This window comes from Cheilinus undulatus, linkage group 18 (genome assembly GCF_018320785.1).
Source record: "Cheilinus undulatus linkage group 18, ASM1832078v1, whole genome shotgun sequence".
Taxonomy (NCBI): domain Eukaryota; kingdom Metazoa; phylum Chordata; class Actinopteri; order Labriformes; family Labridae; genus Cheilinus; species Cheilinus undulatus.
In genome coordinates this window covers 2,931,298-2,945,977 of record NC_054882.1, presented here as the reverse complement: position 1 = coordinate 2,945,977, position 14,680 = coordinate 2,931,298, and the positions used below count along the sequence as shown (strand labels likewise).

The 14,680-nt window shown below is 41.4% G+C and overlaps 1 protein-coding gene across 4 annotated transcripts in view; it reads left to right on the top strand.

Annotated features, from left to right (window-relative positions):
• Window positions 1-14,680, top strand: part of akap6 (A kinase (PRKA) anchor protein 6) — a 319,977-nt gene that overhangs the window by 114,128 nt on the left and 191,169 nt on the right. For all 4 annotated transcript variants that reach the window (XM_041812714.1, XM_041812716.1, XM_041812715.1 and 1 more), the window contains exons 14-15: window positions 4,929-5,025; window positions 5,582-5,784. In XM_041812714.1, coding sequence (XP_041668648.1) covers window positions 4,929-5,025; window positions 5,582-5,784 — 300 coding nt within the window. The remainder of the gene's footprint in view (window positions 1-4,928; window positions 5,026-5,581; window positions 5,785-14,680) is intronic.

Below are 14,680 nucleotides of genomic sequence, written 5' to 3'. Positions count from 1 at the left end.
CACTCTGCCCAACATCATTTCCAGATAAGCTGTTGAAAAAGCTCACAGCTAATAAACATAAAGTACATTTATCAGCGCTACAGAAAACACAGCGTGACTGTCTGCGTCTCTGGGATAGGGCCGGCTCATGTTAGGAATGAATTAGGTTGTGCAGATTAGCCGGGCTATCTGAGAGCGATCGTATTTCAGAGCCTTATTCCACCAGCGATTCGGCTCCGTTTCCTCCGTTTAATATATGGAGAGCATAGAATCGATAAGAGTAGAACAGCCAGCCATCAATCACAGCATGATAAGGCATGCAGAGCATGCTTTTATGCACGGCAGACAGCAGGCGGTAATAAGGGGCTGTGTGTATGTATTTATGTGTCTGTGAGGGAGAGAGAGAGAGGGAGTGTGAGGGAAATAGAGACAGACGGGGGGAGTGTGTGTGTGACGGAGAGAAAAGACAGGAGAGAGTGTGTGTGATTTTAATACATGCTCTATTGAAGTTCTGGACTTCAAAAAAAACATTAAATAAATGCGGTTACATTCACTCAGATGAGCTGTGACAGATTTCTAGGCCTCTCTCTCTCATCAGTCCGAGGGTGAGGATGATGAAGAGTAAATATTATTAAAGAGGTATTCTAGTATTTTAACCTAGTCTGATCTATAAATATTATTAAAGAGGTATTCTAGTATTTTAACCTAGTCTGATCTATAAATATTATTAAAGAGGTATTCTAGTATTTTAACCTAGTCTGATCTATAAATATTATTAAAGAGGTATTCTAGTATTTTAACCTAGTCTGATCTATAAATATTATTAAAGAGGTATTCTAGTATTTTAACCTAGTCTGATCTATAAATATTATTAAAGAGGTATTCTAGTATTTTAACCTAGTCTGATCTATAAATATTAGTTTAGATCGCTCAAGCCAATATTTTGTTTAGCATCTTTTTGTCTTAATATTCATCCATCAGTCTATCGATGAGTCAATTTACCCAATCCCTCCATCATTAATGTTTTCATCCATCTATTTATCCATTCATCAATTCCTTTATTCATCACCATTTTCCCATAAATAATCATTAACCTAACAGTCATCTATGATTCATCCATTTCTTCAGTTTTCATCATATATAATCAAAATCCATCTATCCATCTCTGATTGTTCATCATCCATCCATCCATAAATAATCATTAACCTAACAGTCATCTATGATTCATCCATTTCTTCAGTTTTCATCATATATAATCAAAATCCATCTATCCATCTCTGATTGAAGTACCCATCCACCCATCCATGCATGCATCCATCCATGCATGTATCCATGCACGTATCCATCCATCAATCCATCCATCCATCCATCCATCCATCCATCCATGCATCCATCCAACCATCCATCATCCATGCATCCATCCATCATCCATGCATGTATCATCCATCCATCCATCCATCCATCATCCAACCATCCATGCATCCATCCATCATCCATGCATGTATCATCCATCCATCCATCCATCCATCCATCCATCCATCCATGCATCCATCCAACCATCCATGCATCCATCCATCATCCATGCATGTATCATCCATCCATCCATCCATCCATCCATCCATCCATCCATCCATCCATCCATCCATGCATCCATCCAACCATCCATCATCCATGCATCCATCCATCATCCATGCATGTATCATCCATCCATCCATCCATCCATCCATCCATCCATCCATCCATGCATCCATCCAACCAGTAGTGATGACCTTGCTTGATTATCTCATTGATTTTCCAGACAGCTACCTAGGTTTGTAGACTTTAACCACATTGTTTGACCATTTTCTAAGTTATGAATTTTTAAATTTCATGAAACTGCAAGAAAACTAACATTTTTAAAGCTTATTTATGAAAGTGAAAGAGCTAGATATCTGAGTGCATTGTGTGATTGGCTGGTGGTGTTGGAGGGCAGTTGCTCATTTATGAACCCCACAAAGGAAGTAGTTCTTGTCAGTTCGTGTGCTAAATTTGCAGATAGACCACTATAGAATTAAATCATCAGTTTAAAAACTTCTACATGATGTCTAAATAAAGATTTAATCGTTGACCCAAACTTCCTGCGCCTCTCTGTTGACTGCAGACCTTCTAGGTGTGTGTGTGTGTTACAGACACCTATCCGTCTCTTGTGTGTGTATCCCGCTCCATAAATATTGGTGGTGTGGAGGTCTGACCTTGTCATGTGTTGACTGATGCCGTCGCCCATCGATCCCTCACTGCAGACCGAGGACTGTCTGTCTCTGTCCAGAGCCTGACCGAGCGGCGGCGTGGAAAGATGATTCTCTGAATAAAATAATGACGATGAGACAATTAGAGGTGACGAGCGGGGAGAAGGGCTTTCCATTGTTTATCCAACAGTAGTCACGTTAGTTATGCTGTCCTTCTGATATATCCTCTTTCTTTGTTTCTCTTTTGTTGTCTCAGAACAAGCAAGCAACCCTCAACATTGAGAGACCCCTCAGACTCAGACGTATAAACCAGACTTTAGACCTAAATCTGCTGACTGTCGGTGAACCACATGTTTGCAGACTCACACAGTTGAAGAATATAAATCAACTGATGCTAGCATAAACTCAAACCATTAAAAACCACTGGTCTTCAGGTCTTTGATTCACCTGATCAGGAAACATCACTGACGTGCACACACACATGAGTGTGGAGATCCTGGAGAGCAGTTGGTGTGTTTGAGTTTGTGTGCATCATTTCCCTCAGCAGCACAGCAGGATGTCAGAGGTGGTTAAGTGTTGAGGACTGAGCACCTTGAGGCTTACACACATACACTCAAACAGAGAGGCAGCTGCAGTGTTGGTAGATCTGACTGGAGTGTTTTTCCAGCAGCGCCTCAGGCTGCTCTGAGCTTCATCCATCCATCTCTTTGTTTATCATCCATTCATGCATCGGTCCGTCTATCCTCTTCTTTTTTTAAAGCAGTGCTCTGTTCATTTTTCCCTGTTTGTATGAACCACAGGTATGTTTTTGTCTTTACGGTATAACTCCCTCCTCTTTTCTGCTCTGCAGAGGAATCTATGACCCTGTTAAGACAGTGCATTAACCTGGGATTATATCTGATTTTGGCATTTGTGATAATCTTCAATGCAGGGATGCACCTCAAGTAAGGAGGCACATCCCGTACTACCACAGAGGAGTCAGCCATCGAGTCTTTCTAATGCTAGTGTTCAGTAAAGGTTCCCCATAGGGGGGGAGGAGGGGGGTAAGGGGGAGAGCTTTCTGGGGCCAAGCCAAACTGGGGGCCCATGAGGAACTCAGGAAAATCATGGTCCACTGTAAAATGAACTGAGGTAAAAATGGGTTAAAAGTGGAAAAAATGGCAGAAAAGGTGAAGAAAATTCGATCTAGAAGTGGCGCAAATGCGTTACATGAGGCAATAAGGGGCAGAAATTGTGGAAGTATTTAGTGGCAAAAGAGGAAAAGGTAGGCAGAAACCAGAGATGGATTTAAACTGGCAAAAAAATCCATAAAATATATCTAATTGCAGTTAGAATTGGAAAGAGCAGGTATAAATAGGAGTAAATCGTGTCAACAACTGATTAACAGGAGCAACAATAGGGGTATAGTTGCAAAAATGGGCAGAAAAGGTTGGGAAAAGGGGTAACGAAGGTCAAACATGGATTTAATGTGGCAAAATGGGAAAAAAATGCTGAAAAATTGGTTATACATGCCAAATGTGATTGATGCAAAAAGTGGCAAAATTGGTGAAAAGTGGGGGAAAAAAAGATTTTTAATTGGCAGTAGCATCAATAGGAGAAGTGTGCCAACAAAACATTTAAATTGTCAAAAAAGACAGAAAAAAAAATAAAAAGGGGGTGAAATGGATTAAAAAGTGGCAAAAATCGGCCAAAAGAAGCAAAAATAGACAATTTTGGATTAGAAAAGGCTATGAATTGGCATTTAATGGCAAATTTGGTTAAAAATAACGAAACTGGCAAAAAAAAAGTTGTGATAAGGGGTAACAAGTGGAAAAAACAGATTAAAATATCAAAATGGGCAGAAAAAATGGTGAAATAGGATTTTAACCCTTAGATGCATGACCTGCCAACACCTCCACTCTTCCATGAGTGGGGACAAAAATGACCCCAGTTAGAATTAATGTGTTTTATGCTGTAAACTTAAGAAATTTCTTTCATTTTGGTTCAAGATGATTATTTTTAATATATTTTGGTCAACAAAAGAATTTCTATTTCATGTTTGACATAATCATTTATCACTTCTATGAACATTTTATCACAAAACACCTTTGAGAAAGGTAAAAAAAGGTAAACATACAAAAATGATCCCAACGGGAGAATGATTAGTAATAATAATTAATCTGCCTTTTACAAAGATTTGGTTTGATGCTACATTATTTAAACATTTTCATAAACTACAGGAAATGATGAGATGTTAAGAGGTATTTCAAACTGATAAAAAGATTAAACGATAAAAAATTAAAATGACAAAGATATCGCAAAAAAAAAAAAAAAAAACAACTGCTGGGGTCATTTTTGACTCCACTTACGCATCTAAGGGTTAAGGAACGGCAATTTTTATTTTTTTTTACTTCTAAGATGTATCTGCAGCGGCAAAATGTGTTTAAGGGGCAACAGGTTGGCAGAAAGTGGCCAAAATGGGTCTAAAGTGTCAAATGAGGGATAACCATAGCTGGATTTAAGTCTGCATGGAAACGTACTGGATGACAAACACAAGAACTTGAAGTGGAGCTGTGTTCACCCCTAAGGATCACAGTGTGGGCTATTTAACAGCTAAACCAATGACTGGAGCAGCTCCTACACTCTAACCTCTCTCTAGCTTCTCTCCAGGATCCTCTGACCGCTCTCCAACATCAGCAGGATTTCTCCTTCAGAGACACTGACGATGATCTTTGTGTGTTTCAGAGTTTCAAGCTCAACGTGGACAGTCACAGCGCCCTGAAGGAGAGCATCATGGAGGAGGGCAGAGCGCTGCTCGCTGTCATCACCTCCCACCAATCAGGTACACCCAGCCTCCTCCTACACACTCACACCACGCATGGTTACACACCGACACACACACACAGGTAGCTCTGACTCTGTTCCATTCATTATTAATATTTGGATTAACAGAGTGACCTTCAGAGAGGAGAACTCATATGAATGTAGCCGAAAGAGAGACGCAGAGAGATAAAGACAAAGAATGAGATGGAGACGTAGCGATAGAAAAGCCAGCGGGCAGAAGAGGGCTGGCAGGGAGAGAAACATTCAATATAATTTTATATTTCCTTAAATCTGTGCAGCCAGAGACAGAAGGAGGGAAAGGGGCGAGGAGAGGGCCTCAATTCTAAGGATGATAATAACTAGAAAAATAAATCAGCTGTAAATGTGTACAAAGCTTAAGGAGCAAAGCTGAAAAATATGTAAATTCATAAGAATGGTGATTTATTAGTTATACCAAATGGCAACAAAAGCCAAATTCATGTGAAGTTGGTTTGAAAATTGGACTTCCACTAACCCCCCCCCCCAACCCTCTGCTCCCTTCTCTCTGGTTCATCCCAACGCCCCTCGCCCTCCAGGTCTGAAGGAAATCCTCCATATGGTCTCCAGCCAATGGGATCAGCTCCAGCGGCAGATCAGGCGCCAACATGGCTGGATGCTCCGCGCCCTCCGCTGCATCCAGGCCCGCCTCCTTTACACCAGCCAATCGTACGAGACTTTCCACGTTTTGGGAGACCCGTCGGCCAATCGGCAGGCTCCGTGCCCAGCTGACACCCTCCAGGTAAGAACGCTAATGTTGGTTTTTATGCTCGGAATCTCTGGGTTCATCTGTTTTTGTTTGTTTGGTTTCTATCCCTCCATTTCCTCTCTGATGATCCCTGCTGTCCCTCGCTCTCGATGCCTCTCTCTATCACACAGACACATAAACACACACAGTTGTGGCTCTGTAAACTTGTTTGTACTGTTTATATTGAGGTCCAATTAGCATCCTGATTGGTTTCCCTGTTCTAATTGGCTGCTGGTTAACTGGCTGGACTCTGTTGATTAGCTGTAATCTCCCTTTCTGTCTGTCTCGTTGAAACAGTGCTGTCATTCACATCTCATCATTGCTGTTTGTGGATCATTTATCAATGAGTCAGCTGTGCTCTGGTGTCTCTGAGGAATCTCGTGAACGCTCATTGGCCACAGCAGCTCTGTTCAATCTTAAGTTCTGTATCAAAGTTTGGATGCCTCAGACAAAGACAGTTTTACTGTAAAGCAATGGACAAACACTTTGGTCTTCAGGGAGCCTCGGGATGTGCTTTAATTTAGCTTTCAAATACCAACATGAAAATAGATTCTGATGCCGAATCCACTAATAACATCCTAAAATGTCTTCATATTGACCCTCCAGCCCTCCAGTGTTGCTGAATTTAAACATTCCTGCAAAGAAGAGTGGGCCAAAATTCCTCCACAGTGATATCAAGGATTCACTGGTTAGGTTGAGGCAACAACGACTTTTTCATTTGTTTTTTCCTTCAATAAATGAAATCATCATATAAGACTGACTTTCATATTTACTCAGGTTATCTAAGGACCCTACGTAACACAGGTGTCACATGACCTTAAAATGTCCTGTAAGAGACCTTGCAGAGCTTTTTTCCTCTCTTAAACTAATAAGGTCCCTGACTGAAACACACTGAACATTCTGACGTGATCATGTGATTGGTTTAATAATTTAAAAGTGGAAAAAATGAAATAGGTGTAGAAAAAAGTGGCATAACTTGTGAAAGCAACAGTGAAAAGGTTTCAAAAGCGGCAACATCGAGATTAAAATGGCAAAAAAGAAAAAATTATAGAAATACAACAAGAGCAACTAGAAAAGCAGTCAGAGAGCGCAGACCTCCGCCATTAGCCCTATATCCCAATAGTGAAGAATCCTTTAAAAAACACCTGGATCCAGATGGTGATCCAGATCACTCCCAAAATCTAATTCGCCGATTACTCCTTCCTCAGTGGGGTGGAGACATGGTGAGGCAAAACATTGGCTTCACTACATGTGGAAGTCATGTCAGAGGGTGAATATTCCTCTATTCCTCCCAGCATTGTGAGTATTCTCGCTACAATTGGCTGTCTTTCTCTCTGTTACGCTCCGATTCATCTCCTTGACCAGGCGTGTGTCTTTCAAACATGGCACAAATGAACAGAAACAGTGGTGAAAAGCGGTTAAAAAGCCCCTATTTCACTGATCCAGCACACATGCATTGATGTCATCAATAAATCATAACTGTGGAGGGCCCATTCACCGGGTTTTTTTGTTGAAAAAAGCCCCTGAAAATGATTTTTGTTGTTGAATCTAACTGATTTTGACTTATGCTGTATTATTTTTCCAACAGTAGATGATAATAAATTAACCACAAAAGCCCAATGTAACATGTAAGTAACATTTCCTATCTTTGGCATTAGAGACAGGTGTATTTTTTCAGTCAGAATGTGTTTACATGGTCTACTGAGTCAGTAATGCCCTGCAATAGTTTTGCTATGAGGAGAAATGGGTGTGGGCTCTTATGGGTTAAAATATGTTTGATGTCCTGAAATATTTAAGTGTGACAAATATGCAGAAGTCTAGGGCTAGGGCTAAGGTTAGGGGTACTTATTCCAGTCATTTAGTCCATCTTCCTACTTCCCTCCCTCCTCCTCTCCTCCATCTCTCCACTCTGGTTCTCCAGACAGTTTTCCTTTTCTCTGTCCTTTTATTTTTCTCTACCTTATTCCCGTTTCCCCTCGCTCCTCCTCATCTTCCTCTCCTGCCCGGCTGTTCTCCTCTCTTCCTCTTCCTCCTCCTCCTGTCTCAAACCTGACTCTGGTTGTTTTCAAATTGTTTAGTTGCAATTAGAGCTGCAGCAGCCTGATCACTGTGATCAGTCAACAGTGACAGCCATTAGCCGGCTTCCACCCCTGTGTGTTTATGTGCGTGTGTATTTTAGCTAATGTGTGTTTTCATGTTTGTGTGTGTCCATTAGCTGCTCGGCCGCTGCACATTAACACTCCGTTCATTACGTGCGTGGATCTCCCTCTGCACTTAAAGCTTTGATCCGGAGAAAAAGCTCCAAACAGCGAGCTGAGGTGTGAACCTGCTGAATAATTTCTCTGATGCTGCTCAAACTTCTGTGATATTTTAAATTATTCACCTCGTGTTTGTTCTGGGCAGCCGAACAATGAACCCACACACGGCGAGAAACACAAAAACCTGCGAGTTCCTCCTTCTGGAAGACAAAGACAGCCAAAAAGGCTCCTGGTGTTTTAGAGGTAACCACGGTGAACGTCTGTTAGCATTCAAAACAAGTCCAGGACTGAGCCTCTTTCTGAGCGAACCAGTCCAAGTCAGGTAGAAAATCATTCAGGCTACGATCCTGAGGTACACCAAGGTCAGAGCATGTCATCGGCACGATTATAGCCAGAGGGGTGCGGACGTTCAACCCTGGGACGGGAGATTCTAACATTACTTTGCATGATTGTGTCTGATACCAAACATTTAGTAATTCCAATGTAAAAGGAGTATTTCCTGACCTTTACTCCATGTAAACTCCTGCAGTTTCACCACCACCTCACACATGAGGAGGCTCCAACTCTCTGTGATTGCACTGCAAACGTAAATGTGTGACTCTAATTCTCTGCACGGTAGGATTGCTGACCCCGCCCTGAGCATCGCACCTCTACCTGTCAGGATTTAAAAGATGGTTTTTCTGCTCTTCTGCATTATTATAATCATTAATGCATGCTTTTCAGAGCTGTTCCAAGGTGTGAATAAACTGTTCACTCATTAAAAACCCGATCTGCAAAAGAAATAACCAGTCTATCCTGCAGTAACAACATTCTTTTCCTCTGACGCAGTGGCACCCAACGTTTGGCTCTGGAGCCACATCTGGCTCTTTGTGATTATCTGTGGCTCTTTTATGTCTTAATTTTGAATATCATTCCCCCTGAAAACCTAAGAAAAGGGACTTTTTTCCTTTTTTCACCAATTTTTGGCACTTTTGACCCATTGAAGCTACCTTTCACCATTAAATACCACTTGTTTCCCGTTTTTTTTTTCCCATTTTTACCACTTCTTTTTGCCACTTTGTAGCGCCCCATTATGTAATAACGCCCCATTATGTAATAATGTAATAGATTTTCAATTCATTATGTAATAACCCCACATTTTGTAAGCCACTAAGCGGTTAGGGTTAGGGCAAGGTAGTAGGGTATACTCTGGAGCCCACCTTAAGTCCTAGGGTTCAGGTTAGGTGTTTAGTCTAGAGCCCTGAAGGGGGTTAGGTTTAGACATAAGTCACTAAGCAGTTAGAGTTAGGGAAAGGTAGGGCATACCTTGGAGCCCACACTAAGTCCTATGGTTAGGGTTTAACATAATGCAGCGTTATTACATAATGTGGTGCTACCCACTTTTATCACATTTTTGCCACTTTTTGCTATTTTTATGTCTTTTTTCCCCAATTTAAGCTACCTTTTGCCATTAAATATCCTTCTCTAGTTCCTTTTTTGCCCATTTTTATTGCCACTTTTTGCAAATTTTTCCCCATTTTTGCCCTTTTGAAGCTCAGAAGCTTCTCTTTTTTTTTTTGCCAATTTTTGCCCATTTTAGATCGGCGCTGCCAAATTCAGAGCTTCTGTGCCAACTCAATGTAAGCAGACGGTATTCTGGCTTTCCAAAATGCTCACGTGGACACGCTGTGACCTGCAAATTCACCACGCTATGAAATAATAACGTATAATTAAGTAACATTACGACACATGAAGCAAATACTCAGAACTATTTCTTGAGTAAACCACTGGGCAGAGTGACACAGTGCAGCAGCCAAGCCTGGAGTGTAGTTCCGGATTTGCATTTCACTTTAAAACATCTCCGTATCGTAATGTTCCATGATTATTTCATAGCGTGGTGAATGTGCAGGGTCCACAAGAGCGTTTTGGAGTTGTTGCATTGTGTATTTGATAAGTTTGATGAGGGAAAGCCCGAATACCGCCTGCTTACATTGAGTTGGCGCAGAAGCTCCGTACTCAGCAGCACTGATCTAAAAATAGCTTGCACCAACAACTAAAGCTAACGAACCTGTTACTAAGACTATAGGAATTATGGTAATGGGTGAATTTGCCAAAATGTTGAAGTATCCCTTTGAGCTACCTTTTGCCATTAAATTCCACTTGTTTCCTATTTTTTTGCCCACTTTTGCCACTATTGTCTGCTTTTTGCCCAATTTAGTCACTTTTCACTCATTTTTTTGCTTCTTTTTGCCACTTTTGGACCATTATGGCCCTTTTTACCACTTTTCACCCATTTAAGCCACCTTTTGCCATTATATACTACTTGTTTCCTATTTTTGGCCCATTTTGCAACTTCTTTTTGCCACTCTTTGCCAATTTCTGCCCATTTAAGCTACCTTTCCCATTAAATACCACTTGTTTCCCTTTTTTGCCATTCTTGACTGCTTTTTGCCCATTTTATTCACTTTTGACTCATTTTTATAGCCACTTTTTGCCACCTTTAACTCACCCATTTTTGCTGCTTTTTGACCATTGTAGCCACTTTTAACTTGTTGTTATTGCTCTTTCAAGCTGTTTTGCCACTTTCCACCACTTAGATTGTGGCTCTTGCAAAGGTATTTTGGCTCTTTGGTTTAACAGGGTTGAGTATCACTGCTCTGACAGGTTTACTGTACCATTTTCAAGCGTTACCAAAGTGGCACTGCAGGGATTTAGCATCCTATCTCCCACTTTTAGAGTTGTACCTGAAACTTTTCTCCAAACTTATGGCCTTTCCAAGCACACAAATCTTGATTCCTCTCTATGAGGCGTCGTTTGGAGCTTTCTTTGGCTCGCTGTGGAGGAAGTGAGCAATAATTTGTGCAGTAAAAATCCCTGAACGTGGCTTAACTGTGTGTTCATTATCTGCTCGTGCTCTTTAATGACAATCAGATGCATGGCCTAATTACTGCCACAGACACTGAGGCGGGCGGGAGGAGGAGGAGGAGGGGGGGGACGTCGGCTCAACCAAGGTCATCCTGTTTATGAGTGTGTGTTTGTTTACGGCCATCGGTAAAAAAGAGATGATACAAAAATGACCAAAGGCTGTGTGGAGGTAAACACTGCAGCTCCTCTGTGTCGGCGTGTTTTCACTGCAGGTTTGTGAGCGCGCTCAGAAGCTACACATGTGTGTGTGAGTGTTTAAATGAATATAACCTTGACTAAAGGGCAAAATAAAGGGCAAATTGGAATAAATTTATCAAATTATGAAGCCTCGTACAATATTTATAAGCAGCGGATTCACTATTCATTACAAAAGATTAAATACCAACTTGTATCAATAATTCATCCTCTTAATCTTCATTTTTAGTGCAATTAAGAGCAGAAGCAAATGGCATATTTCACAGCCGGCTCTTAGCTAGTTAGCATGCAATTTAGTGAATGTGAGAGCAGCTCTGCAGGCTGAATATCTAACATGTTAGGGAACATCTATACAAATCTTTACTGATACATATCAACATTTTTCACAGCGAGGAGTGAGATTTATAAAGAAATTAAGGTGCATTTCAGTGGGAAAGTGGTGATTTTAAGGATTTAAAATACAGATTAAACCTGTAAGAACCGGCCAAGGCTGCTATTAGCATAATCTGGTTTAATTGATCTAAGATAAAATCCACGTTAACTTAAGCATCAGTCTATTTGCATCCTACTTAAGGAGAAAGCTCACATGTTTTTGAACATTTGGTTTGATCTTTTTACCTGGCATGACAGCCAGCAGTGTTACAAGTAAATCAGTCCTGCTGCAGACCTCCTAGCATCCTCTAGTCCAGGGGTTCTCAACCTTTTCAGCTCGCGACCCCCAAAATAAAGGTGCCAGAGACTGGGGACCCCCACTGTACCTGAAGGTGGTTGAACAGTCATGCATGTTTAAGAATGGCGGGGGGGGGGGATCTTTCTGGGGCCCAGCCAAACTGGGGGCCAGCAAAATCATGGTCCAGTGTAAAGTTAAGCTGTGGTATTTATATTTAACCTGAATAATAACCACTCTATCAAAGAAACACATTTTAATGCATTTGTTTAGTAAGTAGCCCTCTTAAAAATGTAAATCCTTTTGTTGAAAAAAAGAATTAAAATACATTAAATATAGCTATAATTGGTTAATAATAGCAAGAAATGGTGGGAAATGTGGTGAAATTAGATTTCAAAAGTAGCAGAAATAGGTTAGAAATGGCAAAAATTAGATAAAAGTGGCAAAAAATAACAACAAAAAATGGAAAAAATGGGTAAAGTGGCAATAATTGGCATATTCAGTGGTAAAAGGGGATTCAAAGCGTTTCAGACGGAGGTTAAAATAAGGGTTTTTCAGGACGCCAGTGTGAGAAACATGAGGAGTTTTCTGAGCTGTAAACCATGTGAAGCCACTACATGTGTATCAGAGAGATGTGTAAAGCCTTGAAACAAAGGCATAATACCCCCACTTTAATGTGAGCCACTGTAGCTAGCTCCTGTTTGAGTGCCAGTTTCCTTTCCTCCATCCTTTGTCCTTATTTAATACACCTTTAAAAAGCCAAACTGGCACCAGATGAAGAGATGTTTGAGAGCAAGCACGGCCCTTATTATTGAGCTGAGCCCAGTGATCCACATCTCTTAAGTGAGAATGATTTCTTGTCACAACCAGTGACACGGGGGAGGACATCAGCGGAGGAAAAACGGACAAGATTAAAGCTTAATATAGGATGTTTGCCAGTGACGTCCTGCAGCAGCAGACAACTTCTGATGGGGGGAAAGTAGTGATTTCTGAAGCTCTATCAAGAGGAGTGGCATGTGACTCTGCTCATCCAGCCTTCAGATGGAGGCTTTTAATTCGTGCCTTCTACTGTTTCTCTATGAGATTTTAAAACTTTTTCGTCTGCCTGAATATGTCACTACTTTCAGGGAACACAAGCAGTTTCAGAATGTTTTTCCACACTTTTACTTGTTGGCACCGCTACAGAATCACAGCTTGCCCCCCATCTGGGATAATGTGATGTCATCTGCAAAGAACCAATCAGCATCAGTCCTTTTCTATCTATCTATCTATCTATCTATCTATCTATCTATCTATCTATCTATCTTCTCGTCCTTCATCCATCCTTTCACCCTCCATCTCTTCTCTTTCCTTCATTTCTCCAGTTTAAGCCCCACTCTCTTTCTCCCCCGTCTCTCCTTCCATCTCCCCCCTGCCCATCCCCCCATCCCTTCTTTTATTTCCCTCCGTCCGTCCATCCATCTCTCCGTCTGGAGAGGGGCGATTCATGTAAATGTCAGGAAATATCAGAGCTGAGGTGGTGGGATTAGGCGGCGTGGAGGAGATACACTGATACCAGCAAATATAACGCTCCGACAAGACGGCCAGCACCGGGGATTAGGGCACGCTCACACACACGGAGCGGGGCGCTGTGCTGTGAGAATATTGTGTTGTGTGACTTGAGTCGTGTGTCGTTGAATTTTAAAGATTTGTTGTGCATGTGTGAAGATCTTCCAGTGACATCTGTAGTGTTTATGCATATTGAAGATGAAGGGAAAGGTTGAGGGTTTGAGTTAGTGGGGATGTGTGTGTGTGCAGGGAGAGAGGGAGCAGGAGAGGTAGAAAGGTGTTTAATACGAGTGTGAAAGCAGTGTAATATTTAACAGCTTAGTGGGATTTGTCTGTCACATTACAGGGGATTGGACTGAGTCTGGAAACACACCCACACACTAAAAAGATGAATGAAGGTGTTCAGAGACAGCAGCTGAATCTGAATCTTTCTCTGAGTCACAGCTTTTCTCCTCATTTTTTACAGACATAAATCACAGCTTCTCCACTGATGCCATCTTGGATATATTTTAGGAAAACCGGAATATTTTTTAGTAACTTAGATGAGCATTATCTTCTATTGGGAAAATATTATTGCAAACCAAAATGTGCCTAACCATAAGGTACAATAAGATGTGATTATGTACAGTACAGTACGGTACAGGACAATAAGATACTTGATGTATTGATAAATGATATGATAAAATAAGAATAGGACAGTTGGGTGCAGTATAATAGATATGACAGGGTAAATGCTCATTTATGCTCTCTGTCTGAAATGCATACAGAAATGGAGGACCTTTCTGACTGTACTCTGCCTTCATTCTGTCTGTTTTTTTGTCCAATCTCTCATAACTTATGGATACAGACCAGTCACTGGGATATCTCCACCAAACATGGGGGCAGTGTTGAGCAAGTGGCCAAAGGTTCAACCCAGAGTAGCAGAACCCGAACCTCGCAAAGCAGATGGATACGCCCGTTTCCTTGTTCCTCACTGGTGAATCCATCTTGCAAATCTCCCGTCTGAACCGTTTGGGGCCGGTTAGAAAGGACAGGACCAATCAGCATCAAAGGGCAGTACTTGCGGGCGCGGCGGAGTCGTGACGTAAACAAGCAGCAACAAGAGGTCGGTGCAGATATGGCGAAAGAGATTAGCGTGGATGCTGCTAAAGCGCCAGTTTTATCAGAACTTGACGACATTTTTTCGTTAAAAGAAGAACAAAGAACAGCAGTGAGTTGTTTTCTTTTCAAAAATGACAAAAGTCGAGTACTGACATGTTTGCATGGTCGCGTTATGCAGTTCTTTATTAGGGGTGGGAATCACTAGTGGCCCCACGAT